A 20,675-nucleotide genomic window follows, 5' to 3' on the forward strand; every position below is an offset into this window, starting at 1 on the left:
AACCGCTCCGCCCAATCTGCTGTGTGACCAAACAACCCTGTACTCCCATTTCTCCTTTTGTATGACATGGGTCATACTATCTACCTTCTTCTGTAAATCTCTTTGAGATCAAGGATTGGCTGTAGGCAGGTAGTGAGTAAATATTATTGTGCTCACTGAGGTGAACACAGAACAGCTTCCCTACAGCAAATGTGCCTCAGTCCTCCTTGGGCTGGGGGAGTAGGTACATACCCCTGTGTTCACACAACCTGTGTGCCCAGCCTGACCTACACAGCCTTTCCTTTTCACTGCAGGGCAGGGAGCCCCCCAGACATGTTATCTAGCATCCATTTAGTATGTGCCTATCAAAACCTATTTCTGCTCACCTGACAATATAATCTTTAAAACTAATAATACTGAAAATTTTATATTCCCAAACAAACAATGGTAAAAGCTTTTACTGATCTATTACCCCTTGCCCGAGGACCTGGAAGTGAGCTACAAATCACATGTCACTCAGTGAGCCATTACAGATTCTGTGTGCACAGTCCTGTGGGTGAGAGCTCTTCCATGCTGCTGACTGCAATGGAGAGATTTGCAACCAGCTCCCCCTAGCCGGGGGACCCAGCTAGGAGGGAAAATTGAGTCTCGGCCAACCGCAGGTTTGCCAGATTATTTGCTCCTGGAAAGTTGGTGGTAATTTTTCTTATCTGCTCAGAGAGGGAATGAAAGAAAGGCCCTAGTGTAGTGGCCTCTCCTTTAGTACCCAGAAAGTGCCCGATATGCCTGACTCCCACTGACTTCAGCAGGTACTCAACAACTTATGAGTGACGGTGCCTGCTACACCGTTAGCCTTGCTTAAATTTTGGTCTCTTCATCCTCAAGTGTATATTCATTTTGTTTAGCTGGTTAAAAAATGGTGCCATTTTGTTGATCTATTCTGATTTATACTGGCAGCAAGTATAACATTTTCTGCGTATGAGTCTCTCTGGGTTTGCGTCCTGAAGGCAGCCAAGGGTATGGAGAGGTTTGTTTTACTCTTTCACAGGTGTGCCTCTCTCTGCAGTTCCTCTCTGAGAAGGAGCTCCATGGTAATGAAAATCTACTCAAGCAACATCCTTTTTGAGTTTTGCTTTTAGCATATTTTAGCATATTTTTTCCTGGAAAGTGATTTCAACATCTGGTACTCCCAGGACCAAAGTGGATTGTTCTACAGCTGAAATAGAGTGGTATAATAATAGAGGTTTGACGTTCTGATTGCTTTCATGGTGTGCCCAGAAGCAGGCCTTGCAAATGTAATTATTGTCAGATAATTTTTATTTTATTCATTTAACTTTTTCCCCATATCACTGATTGTCAATAAGGACTTTTCTTCCCCTGGACCATTGGGTGTAAGGCAAAATAACTTGGAGTCTAGTAAAATAATGATAATCGAATGGTGATATACACAGATGTGGCTGGTGAAGTTTCAGGGTTATTTTCTCGGTGGAAGTTACACAATTGCAGAAGTCTGAATTTGTAATTTACTTTTTGTTTTAGGAGTTGCACTATTCAGCCTAAGAATATGTAGTTTTTACAAACAGCGTCTAATAGAAATAACATACTTCTTTTTTAAAACAACGTTTGGTAATAAACCCAGACCTCCAGTATTTTAAAGATATATGTAAAACCTTGGTGCCAGCTACTCAAAAATCATTTAGAGACCAGCAACACAGGATCAGATTCTGCTGCTGTTCCTCAGCATGAGTCCATTTTCGCTTTGACTCAAGTCTTTTGAGGCTAATTTGCAATCAGATAAAACTCAGTTTGAGAAAGAGCAGCAGAGCTGGACCCTGAGTCACCTGGCACTTAGCAAAAACTGAAAAATACCAGAGGCTCCTGAAATTTTCACAGAAGACTGATGGTCACCAGCAAATAATTATTATTATAGTGGTAACGGTGGTTCTTGCCTTCACTGACCTTTTACTAGTTTGAGTAAACAGTTACTTGCTAGATTATTATTGTCTTGGCACTTGATGCAAAAAACCTGTAGTTTTCCGTGTTTCGTAAAGCTGAGTATACATTTATTGAATGAAAACATTTATTAAACATATGGGGACAGATTCTCAACAGGTATTAAATAACTTACCTCTGTTTGCCAAGATCTCTTGCTTGTTATGTTTTATTATGCTGAGAACTGCAGGTTACATAGGTGGAAAATGGTGGAAAACGAAAATAGGTGGAAATGCAGCTTCACTGTGAAAAGCCAAACCATTTTATATCTCCTGATACCATGTAGATCTGAACTCTGTGGTTTTGGATTGTCCTCACAGCTGCATCTATATTACAAGGTCATGAGCAGCACAGAGACGTTAATTAGGGAATGACTATCCTAATATAGGAAGAAAAGGACATACAATGAAACTAGGATATAGCAGGTTCAAAACGTTAAGAAAAAGGGATGTTTTACCTTCTGTTGCAGGACACTTGATATTAAGCGCTTGCATGGGTTCAAAAAGTAATTGGACAAAAAAATGAAAGAAAAAGTCATTAAGGTGAAACAGATAACATTTCAGGGTCAAGAAATCTTTGAACATCAGCTAGCAGGGACAATATTCTGGAAAAGCAATGTATATATGCTTCTCCTGTTTTGACTCTTTTTCCTAAACGTCAGCTATTGGCACTGTTGGGACAGACTATAGAAGCGGATGGATCTTTGATCTAACTCAATACAATTTTTTACATTCCTACATAAAATACAGTTATTGAGCCAAAGAATGAGAAAAAAAAGTTGCACAAAGAGGCTGCTGTATATTGAGAGACACACTTAGCTATAAAATGGATCTAAACCATAACCAAGTCTCCCAAGTTAGACGTCTTCAGACATAGGATTTGTTGTGATCCCATCACCAGACATATTGATGGCACACAGAATTAATAGGTGTAGGGATATCTTGACTTCAGAAATCAGGCTGATGAAAATTAGACAGGGTGTTTGCAGTATGTGGTAAAACTTTGTCCATTCCACAGATAATCTCTTTTGATCTTCAAGAGAATGGGGCAAAGCCTGAAGCCCTCCTCAGCTTTCTTTACCCGGCTCAACTTCCACTGAAAAAAGTAGGACTTTTGCCCACATAAAAGTATTTGGACTTTTTCCAGCAATGATAAGTATCAGTAGACAGACCATCCTCCTGGCTGAATATAGGGTGCTATTAATGGTCAAAATGAAGATGTTGCAATGAAAGGGTCCTACCTCCGTGACAGGGATTCAGAGGCATAAGTTAACATGCACTGCTGGTTGCTGGCATACCTTCCTCAGCTCAGGTAGACATCACCAAACAAAAAGGGCTCAACACTAGTGTTACTGGACACTGCCTTGTATTAAAATAATCTGCTAGCCCAAATTATGTCTATCATTTTTTTCGTCTCTGAGTCTTTCATCAGCTGAGGTCAGCTGGCATTCACCCTACTGATCATGGCCTCTGAGAGCTTATCGTTATCAACAGTGGTGAGAGAATAATTTGACACCACCCAGAATTACAATCTTGGCCCAGGACTGATCCAAGTGCATGGTAGCTTCAGTGGGTGCTGAATTCAGGACTGACAGTTTTCTACCTTTGTTTATTTGTCCCGTTTGTGTAGTGAAAGAAACCCAGGTGGGTAAGACAGAAAACATCGAGGGACAGATTCAGGTATTAGTCACAGCAAGGTCACACAGATGTCACCAAGAGGGCCTGTAGGCTTTTGTTACCTCCTTTCTCTTTTGCAATAACTACTTTTTAAAATGATTTACCAGCTGAACAGCCCACTGCATTGCACTGCTTTATCTATCATCATCCAGATGAACTACTGCTACTGGGCGATCCTGGAGGATGAGTATTCCATAGCATATATTAAGCCCTGGGAAAAGGCAGGTAACTTTGTGTGTGTGGAAACAGACTTACATCTGTATCCTTAATAAGGCTTTAAAGCAGTTGTGGAGAGCCAGAGAGTTCTCATGGAGAATCTGATACGTAATGTAAAGAAAACTTGACCCTTTTACTATACCTTGCACCCTGGGACCGAGCAGCTGCTGTGATCTTCACAGGATGCATGATATTCCAGCAATACATGGTAGAATGGAAGACAAATAAAACAGAAAGAGCAGGGATTAGATAGTTTAGGTCCAAAAAGCATTAAACAGCCCTTGATAACTCCTGGGAACTATTTGTTGATTCCTTCTATACACTGGACATGCCCATTAAGTGATTTAATTTCCTTATTTCTCCTAATCACATCACATCACATCACATGGTTTAGAAGTCTTTTGCTCTCTGAAACCTGGGGTTACACAGATAAGTTCACTTTCTCATGTGGCTATACTTTTATTACATGTGAAAAGTTGATACAGTAAAAGTAACTCCTTGGAGCCAGCAGGTCTGGAGCTTTCATCATTACAAATCGCTGCATCAAGGAAGCACCGGTGGGTTAATTGCTGCATTAGTCTCAGTCAGACCAACGTGTAGCTTTTTCCATCTCTGTAATGGGCACTGATAAAGTCCTCGGAAGACGTGGCTGCCTCTGAAAAGTATATTGCCACCATGGAAATAGTAGTAAGAGACCAGTAATAATAATACTAATAAGACAATGATGCTGTAATGGCCAAATTCTTGAGTCACTGTAATAGCTGATACTGCAAATAAATAACCTCTATCATAGGAAAACATGCTCCATGCTGGGTTATACTGCAAGGAAACAACGCCTTCATTTTGTGGGGCAGGGAGAAACTGGAGAAAGAGAGAGGAGTTGTTGCTTTGTTTTTTCCCTTTAAAACTAAAGGAAGAAGTCTTCAAATCTTCTAGCTTGGCAAAATGGAAAAAAAGCATTCTGTACTCTAGCTGACTCTCTCATGTCATCCCAGGGCCGTGTAGAGCTTTTACTGCCCTTGCCTTAAGGAGCTGCCAGTGCCCCAGGCTTCTCAGTAGCCAGCCCGCCGGCACCTGGAGTGCGGGACGTTTGTCTTCCGCCCCGGGAGTCCGTGGAGAGTCACCTCCGCTGCCTCCTGAAGCACAGCCAGCTGTGGGGGAGAGCAGAGAGGGCACTGCTGCTACCAAGGACAGGAGGATCCCAGCCACGGCGTGCTCCCGTTGCAGACCTTCCAGTCCACTCAAGACAGGGCTTGTTGTGGGTTGCGGCTCACCCAGATTTGCTGCTGGCACAGTGCACCTCTGAGCCATGGAAAAAATCTGCAGCTACACTGGAGCTAGAAAGAAATGAAAACAGATATGGAACATCGGGTCTATTTCTATTGACTCCGGCAGCTGGGCACAGTATATCAGCAGCCTCTAGTTCCCGAAAGGTCCCTCCTTTGCAGATATTTACAGAGGCATCTGCAGCAGTCAACCGGACGGCACCTAAATGAATGAAAAATAAACCTATGAAATGGTATTTCCCATTCTTTGGAACACAGTAAAAGTGTCTCCTGTTCCTTTCAGCACCTAAACTACCTACATTCATCAGCACAGGAAAAGATGCTGGCACATGGTTTAGGGAGACACATATTCAAAGGAAAGAAACCTGCAACACCCAGTACTTTCCAAATTAAATGCCCCCATCGTTGTATATATTTTTGTAAACCAGGCTACCAGCATCGTGAATAATTTTCTCCTGTATGACGCTGATCCCTTGGAAGACCTTTGCTTCCGCAAGGTTTTGTGCGCTTTGTAACACAAACGATTTGCCGTTGTTTAAAAAGATATTGGTTTTCCATTGCAACTCTTAGTCATACTTGTGTAGGTGACTTCCTGTGGTTAACACAACTGCTTTAAGTGTGGAACCATGTGTCATTTAAGGTTAATAATAAAGCAGTTCATCACAGACAGGCGTAGAGTGTCCAGTCCCTTCTTGCTGCAAAGGGAAGAGGATGGCGTACCGTGTGAGAAGCAGGTGCCTACTGGCACTGCACTGTGTTGTGGTCCATCCAAGCTGGACTGAAGGACACTGCCCTTCCTTTGCTTTCAGGTTTCATGTTCAGTTTATGAGGGGTTAAAAGCCATCTCATTGTGGAGAGCCAGTATTAGCCTTCAGACACTGCTTAATCTTGTTTAAGTGGGTTTAAATATTGTACAGGTCTGCTAAGCTCCCCACAAGGGGAGAATTTTCACCTAAAAAGACCAGCTAATAAAAGAGCTCCCACCATCTGCTCACCCCAGAAGAGCAGCCAGCAGTGGGCACAGAAAAAATTTCTTGAGATGCAAAGCAATCTGGATACAAACCGAGACTGACCTGTGTTTTGTTTTAACTGAACACAGTTTCTCATACTTATTATGCTACTTTATGATTCCGTATAGACAGAAAGGATTAATTTCCCACTCATGTTCAGGGAATATGCACACTAGCAGCCATTAGATGTAATTCATCACCTGTTTAAATCCCACATGCATCGATAGGAAAATTAAATTCTGTTTCCTTTCAAGTTTCAATATCTCTGAAGATATTCCCCAATCCAGGAAAGCACTTAAGCAAGTACTTCACCTTAGGCATGTGAGTGGTTCTAGTGATGTCAAGTGCTTTCCTGGACAGGGCTGTGATCCATAGCAGATGTACACCTGCACCTTAGAACGAACACCCAGCAAATACAGAAAAGGTAAGGCACCAGGGTACTAGAAACACTCTTGATTATTTCTGAGGTCCTGCAATTCTGCTCCTGTCTATGAGAATTTCAGTTGGGGGGAAAAAAAGCCCGCAACAAAACCAGGGAAATTAGCTACAGAAAGGCAACGTTTCAAAAGCACATAGTTTTCTTAGTCTCTTGGGGAAAATTTTACACAATCCTAGTTTCAAAATAATGTTAAGGTTGCAAAATTGAGTAATCATAAAAGTCAGGAAATTTAAAAAGTTAGTACGTGTCTTTCAATGTTAGCTCAGCAATAGCAAATATATGTAGCGGGAGAAGCTTATACTTGCAATTTCTGTGTTAAATATAAATTTTAAAGTATTCTTGTTGACCATTAATAAGCAGCATAAACTATATTGGGTATTTAATGTCTGTAAGAGGCATCTTAACCATAAGAATTTCCTGGCCTTGGAATTCAGAGGGCTTGATTTTGAAATATGAAATGTCACTGTTGTGTTGCTGAGTTATCGTGGCTCTTTCCTCGGTTATGGGTGAAAGTCACCACTGGGAAAAAAGGGGAATTTCACCTGTGTTATAACACAATTCTCACATCAGAAGAGATTAATGTTTATGAAAGTCTATGATTTATACAGTTAGGGAACTGACTTAATTTTTGGGTATTTTTTGAGAAGTAAGAAATTCTGTGGTAAAGAGACCGCAGTGCTTCCCCCTTGCTGGCAAGGGGACTAAACCTCCCAAAACAAATGTGCTCTACCTGAATTAATAATATGAACCTGTTCCACAAAATGTTTAAAATACAGAATGATCTTTCCAGGCCATATGTATACCTTTCTCAAATCTATGTGTCGTGGTTTAACTTACCGTGAAAACCTAAATACAGTGTGATGGTAGTGTTTAGATAAGACAGATGTAGAGTGCAGTGCAGGCTTGGTATTGCAGAAACACTGATCCTTATAAATGAGCTGTATTGCGCTCTGGGATTTTCTTGGCTGAGTCTTTCAAAACCCAGGCTAGACTAAATCATCACAGCTGGGGAGAAAATATCAAGAGTTAAATAACTACTTTATGAGAGTTGTAAGAGTGTGAAAGTTTTAAGAAGTTAAATAATTACAGCACTCTCGGAGAGCTACAGGAAAGACGAATGAGTTTGTGGCCAACGGTCTTATTTATTCTGACGTTGTCCTGAAAGATAACTGAAAGTGTCAAGGATGCGGGGAGAATTTCACACATGACCAAAGACATAGCTATCAAAGCAAACACAGGTCAAAGTGTGGCAGTGAAGAGTCCCACACATGCTCAGCTGAAAGGAAAGATGACACTTTGAACTCAGTGCTTCCACTGATTTTTACATTACATTTAGTGCCATGGGTGTTGTGCAGGAAGTCATAAGCATCTTGAGGTCTCTGTTACTCAGCTGTCAGCTTGTTCATTATTGGAACTAAGCCATCTTGTAAATAAAATATGTCCCCCATTAAGGCGTGCAATTGTGAGGCCCTAAAGCTTTACATAGCATCTCCACGAGTGTGTCACAAGCCCAAAGGCAAACACCTAGGGGAGAAGAAGATCTTTGTATTGGGTTTGATTCCAATGTATCATCCCCTTATGGGATGGACTCTGGGGGAGCTGCTCTCCATTTACACCGACACGAGCAAGTTCAAATCTCTTCTCAGATATGTCTTCAGTGGACCCAAATGTTGTGTAAGCAAGAAAGGGGATGTTTGGCTGTTGATCTGGGGCTGCTGAAAGTCGGTCCAGATGTGTACTCACAGCAGCATTGCCAGCCACAACCCTGGGGTCTGCAAAACCTGGGCAAGGGGCACCATGTGCACGTGAATGCCCTCGGCAGCACAGGTGCCATCAGTCCCTTGTGCTGGCCGTCTATTCAGGCTAGGTGCAGTTTGTGCAACAGACACATATAGCGCATACAGGATGTGCTGCTCAGAGATTGCCCGTACTTCTGTCTGGGAGTCTTCCTGTCAGAGACATGGGAACACAAAAGGCAAACAAATAAAATAAAAAACATTAATGGACTGCGAATGCCCATGCAGCTGTGGGTGATTGGGATGAAAGCTTGCCAGGCCAAGAGGGGGGCAGAAGGGAGAGACAAAGGGTGCCCTGAGTACGTGTGCATGGAAATCACAGGGAGACATCCCGCTGACTCCGGGCAGCTTAGCTCAGATCCAGTAAATGGCCTTCCCCTTCCCCCTCCTCCCTCTGCTTTGTGGCTGCTGAGTGAAGCATGGCAGCCCAGATCTTATTTCAGGTTTTGCGAAGGTGCATATTTTCTCCTTCAGATCTTTCAACAAGAGAGTACCGGCCTCTCCGTGTGGGACTGCTAACGCCCCTGGGACTGAGACCAGAGGTGGGTGGCTGGGAGGGTAGGGCTGGCTATGCTGCCAGCCATCGCCTCTGGAAAGCCATCAGCACTCCTGGGAATGAGAGGAAGATGCAGACACCTAGCAGGTTATGCTACCAGCAACCCAGTAAATTTTATTTCAGTCTTTAACAAAGTAATGCTTCAACTAGTAGGAAGGAGTTTCTGAAACTACCTGCATCATATGATAGCGCTGACCAGAAGCAACAAACACAAAGATTGTGCAATGGGAGGGTCGGTACCAGTCTGAGTAGCACGATCCCTTTCTGAGATCAGTCTATGTAACGGCTGAAGGGACAAAGAGGGCATAAAGCGCAATACATCACAGAGCTTTGCAACAAAGATGAAATTAAATTGGGCTGAAAACTATTTTAAGCACTATTAAGTAATGTAAATAGCACGAAAGCAGGGGGCAGAAGGGGAAGAGGGAGATAGCCCAGGTGAGACACGGGTAATAAAAAAGGTATGATAACTCTTAATAGGTATTTGCAGGGTATACACATTAACGAGGTAATTTTTTTAGGCTGATTCAAGGAAATATGGCTGGGAAAAGGAGTAGGAGAATTTAGTTTGGCTCTCAGGGTGTATTTCTGAACTGTGAAGTGTAGCAGACTGTAGAACAGTCCACCACAGGAAATGTTAGAAACTGCAAGGCTTGAGACATTTAAAAACTGACTGGGCAAAATCACCCAAGAATAATCTGGAGGGAAGTACTTGTGCAACTGGCAGGCTGTGCAAGCACAATGGTCTCTGGTCATAAATTATAATAACTCAGATACAATAGGTAGCCAGCAAGCTGCACGCATACGAACGGTGGAACAGAGCTCAGAACCTCTGTCTCCCAAGCTCCCAGAAGCCAAATACTGTGTTGGTGTAAATTGGTGTAGCTCCATTCTCTTCACTGAGTGATGGTGCATGGATTTATGCTAGCTGAGAGCCTGGCCCAAAGGCTTCTGACCTCTGGTCTAAAATAGCTCCATCATCTCACGGTATTCCGGGGTGATAAATACTCTGATTTAGCTGTTAGGCTTTCGTAATCTGACTGGGCAGCGATTAATTTACCAGCTCACACTTGCAGACAGGAATCCTCCAGGGCACAGAGCCCCCCGTAAGTTCTGCGTCATTCTGGCCTCAACCCTTTCTGCAGATGTGGTGGCCTTTTAATCTGAGGGCTTGATAAAAGGCCAGCCTACGCACAGACTTCCCCTGGTTCCAGCAGATCATGTTCCAAAAATGGATATGGTTGTTTCCAACACGAGGCTGCAGGAGGAGTTTCTGATGTTGGTTTGGCTACTTTTATTCTGGAAGAAAAGGGTCCACAAAGACACCGGTACACAAACAATTAGAGTTTCGGTTCCCACGTCTCCTTATTTTGCACATATTTGTTTGCATACCGATACCACACAAATAGTGAGATAAACTCTTATCTTGCCTTTTCCCTGTATACTAGCTTACAATAAAATGCTATACTAAGTTTACAGTGATGGCTTTGTGGTCTCACTGTAAAACATCAGTGTTTTAAACACTGATGAATTTACCCTCAGTTGAAATTATTTCAATTTTTCATGTGGAGATGAAAAACCAAAATGATCAGAAGTGTCACCCAATGTTTAGTGTTTGGCAAGTGGAACCATGTACCTGATTTTCATAGTACTGAGTATTTCATAGCACATTACCTTGACCCGTCTCCCACTGAATTTCTTAATTGTTATGCTTGTCATGTTTGGTACCCTCTGAAAATGGAAACTGGCACCTGTGACTTGCCCAACACTCCTCAGGAGCTTTGGGAATAATGTGGATAAAATATCCCTGACAGCGGCCTTGTTCATCTCCCTGCCCATTCCTCTAGCCTGAACAAGGGATGGGCTCTAAAGGAAAAAGGGCTGTTTTATCATGTACATATACAGTACTTCATGTTTGTGCGTTTCCAGATGGATCCAAATTAAGATTACCCAGACAGGTACTAAAAACTCGCAGAGCTTATTCCAAAGCCACAGTCAACATGTAAGAAAGGAGACCGTTATTTCTAGCATGTTAAGCTGACTCATCTAGCAGCATCACAAACAAACACCTCCTAGGTTCAGTAAATCAATTTCAGTGAAAGGGTTGACTTTCTGAAAAGAAATGAAGGTTTGTAGTGTGTATTTGCTGCAATGCTCTTTTAAGACATTAATACTATAAATAAAGGGCAGAATTAAGTAGCCACACTGCACGTAGAGTACGCTATAAATGTACCATTCATCATATCCTCCCCTATGTTATACTGCACAGAGGAGACCCTACCACATCGTGGATGTTTATTATCTTTCAAAACGAATAACCTTGGCTACAATCAGTAAAAAATGAGATCATGTGAGCTGCAAGTGGTCCAAGCACAAGAGCTTTTGTTCACGTGCCAGCCAAGTTGTTATAAGTATATATCTCTCTGTCTGAATACATCAATCATTTTAATATAATCACAGTTTAGTGCTCAGACAATTTTGTCGTTTCATTCTTTTTTTCCGTACCACAGATTTTATGGCTGGACATTGAGACCCAGTTACAGATGTGACAAATGATTTTAAGTTTCCCAGTTCTTAGAGTTTAAATCTGACTACCCTAGAGTTGAGCGTTCAAGCTTTCTTAAGCTAAGCATCCAACACCCAAGCTGCTTGAAGTCACAAGCCTCTTTTGAAAGGTCTAATCTGGATGAACAGTTTCGGAAATATCTACATGTACAAGTCTGGAAATATATACATATGCATATACAAAATATACCATTTCTGGTTTAGTGTCCCTTCATCCCTTAACCCTGTTGTCTATTCACACCATGCAAACTGCTTTGTGTTGCAGTCCTTGTCCCTGAGGCCTGGGATCAGGCACTGCCTGGAGCACCTCGGTGGGGAGACCTGCTTCTCCCAGCTGCCCCTACAGACCCCAAAAAGTAGGTAGCAGCCCTTGAAGGCGATTCATCTCAGTGATGATCTAAACGTCTCTCTGAAGTTACCTAGCTCAGCCACTGGCTATCTGGAGGACTGAGGTGACAAAGCTTCAGAACTTGGAGAGTAAAATTATGTGGGATCAAAATGTTGACCTGATCCTTTTTCGTTGTGGGCTGTCTAGTTTTTCCAGGTCTATTGACTTTTATGTAATTTCAGGGTGAAGATGAATCTTTTGGTTTGCACCTCTAGAAAAACCGCAGGTAACAGACCAAAAAAAGTTAAATACTTCTGTGATAAAATAAAATGTGGGGGCCACTCAAAAGTATTTTAAAAATGAGATCATTTTACTGTAGAGGGAATGTATGACTGGTCTCAGGCAGGAACAGGCCCTGAAATGAACGGCAGTACTGCTGGTGGCTGACAGCACCCATAGCAAAGACGGAGACCCGAAAAGCTGTGCAGGCAGATCACCATGGCGCTTGTGAGAAGGATCCCGTCCGTGCAGAAGGAAACAACGAGGTGGCATAAGGCCAGTTACAACCCAGTAGTGCTGTATGGGGAAAGTCCTGGCGGCTTTGTGGGTCTGAGGAGGGGTTAAGGCTCCTGCTGCACATCTGGCAGAGCAGCAGCTGCACTGCGGTGATCAATGTCAGCATTTGCCGCAAGGACTTGTTTCACAGAGAGGGGGTGGGAGTAGGTGTAGGATCAGGGTTGGATACAATGTGCCTTTCAAACTTTTATTGATTTCCTAATCTCTTCTTTAAAAAAAAATAAAGAGGTGGGCGAGAAGAAGAATTTTGCTGTGAGCCTGGCAGGCCTTGTTTCCCCTCAGATCTACCTACCCACACCCACGTACAAGGAGGCCTCTCTTCTTACCAAGTGCAAAGTGCCAGCTAATTTTTTTTCCATAAAAAAATGTTTCAGCAGGAGTTAGCAATGTAAGGGCCTGGAGAGGGGAAACAGCAGAACTCACAGTGTCAGAGCGGGTAACCTCACTTGCCACCCAGCAAATGTACTACCTGAGCACACCTTAAAGCTCTGATCCAGCTGGTGCTTAAACATGGACCTTAATCATTCAGGATGTGAGAGATTAAGAAAGCATGTAAAATGAGTGTATACTTAAGGGCTTGGCTCGGCTGAGGTCCACAACAGGGGGTACTTCAGGCCTGACTCTCCACTGGTCTGAAGCTGGTAAGGATATCTGTAAAGGACATCACCACATTATGCCACTTTGTGTTCCCCATGCAGAGGCTGAAACAGCCAGATTTTTGGTGTTTTTGAGACAGGTGGTGCAGAATTTGATGGGCTGAAGTGAAAACGTAGGTTCGTAAGGGTGCACAGAGAAATATCGAAATTACTGGTTTAAAATTCACTGGTAGAACCGTCTGTGGCCCAGGGGATGAGAGGCACCGCAGCCACAGTCTGCATGAGAGGAAGCAATTCATAGGTCTGGAGAAAGGGCTTGGAAAAAGCAGAAACAAAAGGAAAGACTGATATGGGTAGGGAAATAGTAAAATGAGAAACAATGAAAGAGACAGCAGTAAAACATGCATCTGTCATTTAATCCTGGGTAAATACCCAGATTAGTGACATCAGTTTCTGCTGTTTATTTGGAGCTTACTTTGGAGCCATGTCTCCCAAGCCTAATGCAGCTGTGATATAGCCCAGTGGAAAGCACAACCCAGGATTTATCCCAGCCGTGGCCATTCCTGTACAACACAGGCTTCAGGCAAAACTAAAATTTGTATGGAAAAGTTGTCTTTCCAACCCTTGTGCTCATAAAAATAAAGCTGGCATGAGCTGACAGAGCAAGGAAGTTAAAAAGTTTCATGGTTTCTTTTCAGAGTTCTTCCCATAATTTTACAATAGCTCAATGCTTAGATGGGCTTTGAAGCTCATGAAGGCGAAGCATGCACACTGCCCTGCTCTTTTCTTGATCCAGTTATGGGGCCTTGACACTGGGATCCATCACCTTGTGTATGCCTGCAAACTAACAGCACTTATCTGGCCAGGTCTTCTGCCAGCTCCAAAGTTTCTCACCTGTGCAGGCCAAGCTGCACCAAGAGGATGAAGATAAAATGATTTATCTGAGATGATGGGCTTGCACAAGAGCCTGGGAGGTTGCTGGTGTTGCTGATGGAGGGCGTGCAAAAAGACACCACCACAACTAAAAGGGGCTTTACCTGAAAGAAGCAGCTTGCATCTCACATACTCCACAGCAGCTGAGATGTGGGTGCCTGGATGAACAAGCCAAAGGCAGAGACAAGCCGTTTCAGCAGTGTGCTTGGTTTGAGAAAGCTGTCTCTGCCTTCTCTGGCAGATGTGCACTGGGCAGTAAAACTACTGTCTCCCCTTAGAAGTAAGGAGCCATTTTACCAATCTTCATCATTTTTTACCCCAGACAGCTGCTGTCTTCACTGCTCCACAAAGGCTGTTTCTGGTTTCCTTGCTTTCTAAAAAAAAGTATTAGCAAACACAATCCATGCAGAAAAAATGGCTTGTTTTCATTCTTGCATTTAACTAGGTCAGCCCGTGAGAAACATCCAGCCAGCTGCTCACCTGATCCCGCTGAGGTGGTCATGTTCCTTGCCTAACCCGTTAGGAACAAAGCTGTAAGGTGAGACATTTTAACAAGGCCGCTGATGTTCTTGGAGATAAATGTGTTAAGTTACTGCTGGTTTTGCCACTTGCAAGCGGAGAGGGTCCACAGCGGTTAAAGTGTTACTGAGCACCAGGGGCAGCTGGCATCTGCTGAGAAAGGCACATGGAAAACATGACGCCAAGCAAGCGGGGCTAATTAACACCAGTTTCTTAAATTAGAAGGCTCTTAATGGCTAATGTTTAAAAATAACCCCTTAATGACATCTAAAAATAGCTGCTGCCAAGACCCGCAGTATTCTGACCTCCATTAAACTGGGAGTCCATTTCCCGTGACTGGTGGTGTAAATCACATTTACCTTTTATATCCTGTTCTCCCTGGGATTAGTTGCAAAGCCTGATGCCTGACCTTGAAAGCCTATTTGCAAACATACGAGACTAACTGAGAGCACTCTTCTGCATGGTGTGCAATATATGGATGTAATGTGCGGGCTGAGTAATGGGATAGAGTATAATCTCAGGTTCCATTTAATATATACAGGGGAAAATACCAAGGGAGTGGGGGACTATCAGACCAGGCAGAGACCAGAGATGTGAAAAGTGGTGCTGGGTTTCAAGCTTGGGAGACCTGAGCTGCAGTTCCAGTTCAGCTGCAGATTTCCTGTGTCACCTGAGTAGGTCCCTCATCCTCCTGCTGTGCCCCAAAGCCATGCCTAGAGCTCCCTGATCCTAGAGGGGTATTACCAGGATAATTTCTCTAAGGTGTGTGGCATGCTTAGATAAAACAACGATATGCCTCACAGGAAAAAAAAACAGTAATGTAAAGAGGGAAAATACTGCTTAATTTTCCTTGTGCTTAATATATGAGCCAAACCCAAATAATCTGGAAGGCAAATACATGTTGAGGACTTCTAGAGCTCTTACCCAGCATGTGGTGGGAGTGGAAGTCAAATGTACAGTACTGCTGGAGATAACTATTTTCTTACTTTTGCTGTGCTCCCCTGTGTTGTGCTTGGCCCTAACCTGTGTCCTGTCATATTGCAATACTCTGTGATACCTGGTAAAAAGAAAGAAACCTGCAGCTTAATCTCCCCTGGCAAAATGGAGAGACATCTATGGCACCCACCTGGAACAATGATTTCTGATAGAAAACCCTCTGCATTTGTCTTACAACTTGCAAATTAGGCAAATTATTTAAACAACCACATAAACCAAATTATTTTCATTTAGACATTATGTACAGAGTGTCTGAAAGGCCAGAAAGCCCTAACATTAGGAAAATGCCTTCCTACCACTAGCCACACTAAAGCAAAGCCATTTTTCTCTTCCCTTCCAGTCAGAGGGCTGGGTACTTCTCTGCAGATCCTGTCCAACATTGCATTCCTTCCCATCCTATGTCTGTGCACAGCAGACACACTCCAGACAAAAGGGAAGGAACATGCGCAAGTACAAGACTCTCAGCCTGCGATGTGGCCCTGCCTAGCCCATATAATCCCTGTGCTTTTCAATTTTTTTCCTTTTTTTTTGGCACAACATCCAAGGCAGATTCTGGTTGTTTTGGGCAGAGACGCCCCATCTTGCTGTTTTGCAGAGATCAGTGCATACCACGATGTGGTCTGAAGATAAGTAACGGCACTGATGCACACCTCAGCACTCCTGCCTCATTAGTGAGATAAGGGGAATGTAAACCAGCTTTCACTTTTCCCCCTCTGCATTATTTTGTTGTTCTAATGGTCTTCATTAGTTTGGCCAGATGGTTTTCCTTCCTTTGCCGGCTAAGGCCCAGTCCTGCAAACACTTATGCTTTCTTCTATGAACATGCGTTCAGCACATGCATGGGTCTTTGCAGAATTGGAGCCTAAATTTGTTTCTGTTCCTGAATTCCAAGTTGGATTTTGATGCAACAGTTATTTTATATATTAAAATATCAGGTTTCTGCCCACACACAAAACGCATGATGTATAACAGACCTTGCAAGGCAGACATTGGAAAAGACCACTTAATCTGCGATTTATACAGAAGGAAGAGTTACTATTCCTTGTTTTTCAGCTAGAATTTATACACGACCAAACTGTGAAGGTGTTGCTCCTCAGAAGCTCCACGATGTACATCTGGTTTCACATGCTGTCATTTTGCCCGCAACCTAAAATCATAAGCTGAAACTCCACAGAGGCTAATGAAAATTATTCCCCTTTGAGTTCCTTTATTAAAACTCAACCTCAAGAAATACTGGCAAGTCAGGAAAGCGACTTTAATCCAATACTTGTTATCCTCTTCCACAGGTTTTAAATCACTCTCTTTGCTCCCTACTTTGAGCAAATACACCCTTATTGTTTTCCTAGTCCTGCTATGACCTTCTGGGAATGTTTTCATCGTGTAAAGCAACCTGCAGTTCCCTACTTTATAAATCTCATTCATTCCAAGTGTTAACACTGGCTAATTCTCTGCTTTAGAAAGGAAATCATGTTTGTTTTTTTGAATAGTCTGCTGGGAAGAGGAATATTTGCATTTAAAATATTTTTTTCCATTTCATAAATTGTCTTGAGTTTTCTTCCCAGCGGGCAACAGAAGACTGTTTATATAAGTGAAGAGGGAAGCTTACTTTCCCATTACTTCCACAAAAGTACGATTAACAGCGATAACTATGCTAATTATCGCACTAACTTTACTTGGAATGCACCTTACTGGCTGGAGAGGTAATGCATTTGGGTAATAATTAACTCCTTTTTTCCTCAATTACCTTTTATTAGGAGAGCAGAAGGTGTCAAAGTAAAACAGCTGCATATCTTCCAAGAAAAGCCTGTGTTTTCCGAAGGAATTCAAGTGGAGGTGCTTTATTAAGAGAACTAGGCAGGACAAACATTAACATGGCAAGTTCAGCTGTTCAGTTACTTGGCTTCTCTCTAAGCCTGCTCGGCCTAATTGGGACGTTAATTGCTACTATTCTTCCACACTGGTGGCGAACGGCACACGTAGGCACCAATATTATAACAGCTGTAGCTTATATGAAAGGGCTTTGGATGGAGTGCGTCTGGCACAGCACCGGCATCTACCAGTGCCAAGTCCACCACTCCCAGCTGGCGCTGCCCCGTGACCTCCAAGCCGCCCGTGCCATGATGGTAATTTCCTGCGTCCTTTCCGTGCTGGCATGCGTGATTGCTGTCATCGGTATGAAGTGCACGCAGTGTGCCAAGGGGACTTCTGCCAAAGCCTCCATCGCAGTCTCCGGGGGGATCATTTTCATCCTGGCTGGTCTCGTTTGCCTGGTACCTGTTTCCTGGACCACTAACAACGTAGTTACAGATTTCTACAACCCCATGCTCCCCACCGGGATGAAGTATGAGATAGGTCAAGCTCTTTACCTTGGCTTCGTCTCTGCATCTTTGACAATCCTCGGCGGCACTCTGCTGTGCACATCAAGCCAGTGTCGCAGGAACGAGACACCTTACCAGACGCAGCCCAGCAGCGTAAGAAGGACTGCTCCCTCCTATAGACCACCAACTGTCTACAAGGGAAACCATGGTTCTTCCCTGACATCTGCTTCCCATAGCGGCTACAGATTAAATGACTATGTGTGAGTTCCCCAAGATTTGCCTGCGGGACACAGCTGCTTTATAATTTCTGTGCATGGCATGAAACAAAGCTAAGATGACTTTTACTTTATAAGGGATATGATTCAAAGTTTACCATTGTTCCTGTCCTCTTTTCCTTTCTTTCCGGAGAAAGAAAGAATGCGAACACAAAACTGCTCGCTGCAAAACCTGGAAAATAAACACAAAGGGGGCTGTGATATTCCAGAGATGGCACACACCTGCCTACTTTCAATTCGAGTTTTGCAAGCAGGCAGTTCAAGGGCAGTTTTCCTAAAAGTAATGGTTTGGTTTGTAGTTTCTGTCCCACGACGAGCGCTGAAGCGGAACTCGCCACAACCTGTTATTTGAACAGTGTTCCAACAAAAGACGCCGTTTTGCCTAAAACGGAGAACTTCATCGTGATAGACAGTGATTTTCAGCAGTGATTGCCTGCTAACTTTCTCATTTCCATAATGCATGGATGTTTCGTTATGACACAGGTATTAGTTTTGCTTTGACTTAACTTTTGTTTGTGTTTTTATTGTCCCTTGAAATTTAATTTCAATAGCATTATGACAGATGTATTTGACAGTATGTTATAGCCAATATTTTATATTACACTACAATGTTTTGACCTTTTAAAAATAAAATTTTAGCACATTTTTGAAACAAAACAATGCATTATAACGGAAGCAAACCATTTCAGTGGATCAGAATTGGGTTTTTAGAAATGTTCGTAAGACAAAATCCTAGACATTTGATGTTAAATTTTTATCAAAAAATTAAAAAGAAAAAATAAATTTCAGAATTTGTCACAGAATGGGCTTTTAGCTATTTGGCAGACTGAACATTCTGTGCAATCCATGCATTACATAGATCAGAAAAATTGTTTCTATAATTCAATCCCCAAATACCATGTGATGGAAAGTATTCATTTCTTAGGCTCAGTCCTGGTGTTTCTTGCCTGTGCACGTGACTGAAGGTGCATTAGGGTTAGTAAGAATACTTCCATCTAGTCCATTTGGGAAACTTCCATTCTTTCAGGCTTCGGTGCACAAGGCAGCCTCCGTACCAGCAGAGGTTACACTCACAGACTGTAACCATTGCTGGTCAGGAGGAGTATAAAATCAAGACATTTGCTTCTAAAATCCTTGCAAAATGCAATCATTCCACAGCGTGTTCAAACAATTAAAAAACAAATTAATGAATAAAGAATCCCAGCCCTCTCCATTTCATGTTACAGTGAAGTCCAGTGCAACTTATACTATGGTACAAAACCATCACAAAAAATGAAAGTACTAGACTCCTGTTAACCCTAGAAAGGTAGAAGTCTCTTGGAGCAACATATGGACCCATACACTGACACCTAATAGGGTTAAAAAAGAAAAAAACTTCGAAGAACTGTGAGGCATCTATACTTGGTGTACTTCATTTGGCAAAAAGCCATTCTCAATTATGTTATCAGCTGGTAGCATCTCCAGAGCTGGGAGCCTTTCAATATTTCCCCTGGCTTTACTCCAAACCTTCCTTTCCATGGCTGATCACCTGGACATTTTTTGATGTTGATTTGAATTATGACAGTATGGATTTCAGCACTGGTGCAAGTTATCACCATTATTGTTTTTAAAAAACAAAATGGCATTTCTAAGCAATTTGCTTAGAAAAGGGTCTGGGATGAGGCTTTGGTGATTGATCAGTAACAACTGATCAAATGAAATCGTGCTTTATTAACTGTAGCTATTATTTACGATGTGAAAAAAAATGTATAGGAACTTCACTGATGCTGCAAACGTCTTAATAACAGAGTTTGAGATGCAAGGAATGGACAGAAACTGTTTTGACAATGGCTTCTTAGAGAATGTGGAGTCAAACTGTTCATAGTCCATTACGGATTTTCGGAGATGCCTTTTTAGGATGAAAGGCAGCCTAATGAACGTGGTCAGTTAGGTAGGGTTTTCTCTGTAATTATGTTACAATAGATCTAGCCAAGTGATTACAATATCAACTTTGAGCAAGGGCTTTGAACAGCCATGAATACTGGAACACAAGTCCAAGTGCAGGAAACGGGCTTGTGCCTCATTGGGTAGCGTGTTTGCTATACACTGATAAATTAATTCACTTGCCAAGATGCTTGTGCCGTGGGAATATTTATGTGTAGTGCTATTCTTACTGCACAAATTCCCAGCCAAGTAGGATACGTGACAGTAGTAGGACCGATTTATAAAGTCCTGGCAAAAATACCTGGAAGTGCTCTGATTTCAATAGAGTGAAATGGTTTGTTTCACAGGGGGCTGTGAACCAGTGGTTCTCGTTCCATGCTAAAAGTGACATAAATTTCTGCTTCCTTTTTTTTTAAACTGCCATTTGAAACAAAAAGTCATATCCATTCTAGCAGCCTTAGAGGTCTGGCTGCAACTACCCCAGGCTGACATAGGTGATGATAACGCGAGCTCCTCCCCTGCTGCCATGCAGATGGGTGGCCAGACCTCGCTCTCTGCTTGCGTGCAGCCTGCCCTGGCAGTTGTGCACACCCCGTGCAATGGGGCATTGCTCTGAGACCTTAGCCAAGGAGCAAATCCCCACCGCTCTTCCTCTGCTGAGTAATCCCTTGCTCACCAGTGGCATCGATAAGTGAC

At 42.8% G+C, this 20,675-nt stretch overlaps 1 protein-coding gene across 1 annotated transcript; it reads left to right on the forward strand.

The window, feature by feature from the left end:
* Positions 1–17,294: 17,294 nt before the first annotated feature.
* Positions 17,295–18,964, forward strand: CLDN14 (claudin 14). Its single transcript, XM_075081948.1, has one exon. The coding sequence runs from the start codon at positions 17,335–17,337 to the stop codon at positions 18,043–18,045; it is 711 nt and encodes a 236-aa protein (XP_074938049.1). The 5' UTR covers positions 17,295–17,334; the 3' UTR covers positions 18,046–18,964.
* The last annotated feature ends 1,711 nt before the right edge of the window (positions 18,965–20,675 follow it).

This window comes from Phalacrocorax aristotelis, chromosome 1 (assembly GCF_949628215.1).
Source record: "Phalacrocorax aristotelis chromosome 1, bGulAri2.1, whole genome shotgun sequence".
NCBI classification, from domain to species: Eukaryota; Metazoa; Chordata; class Aves; order Suliformes; family Phalacrocoracidae; genus Phalacrocorax; species Phalacrocorax aristotelis.

Bases quoted from the DNA above. Each gene is read 5' to 3' on its own strand.
- CLDN14 (XM_075081948.1), top strand. From the start codon at position 17,335: ATGGCAAGTTCAGCTGTTCAGTTACTTGGCTTCTCTCTAAGCCTGCTC.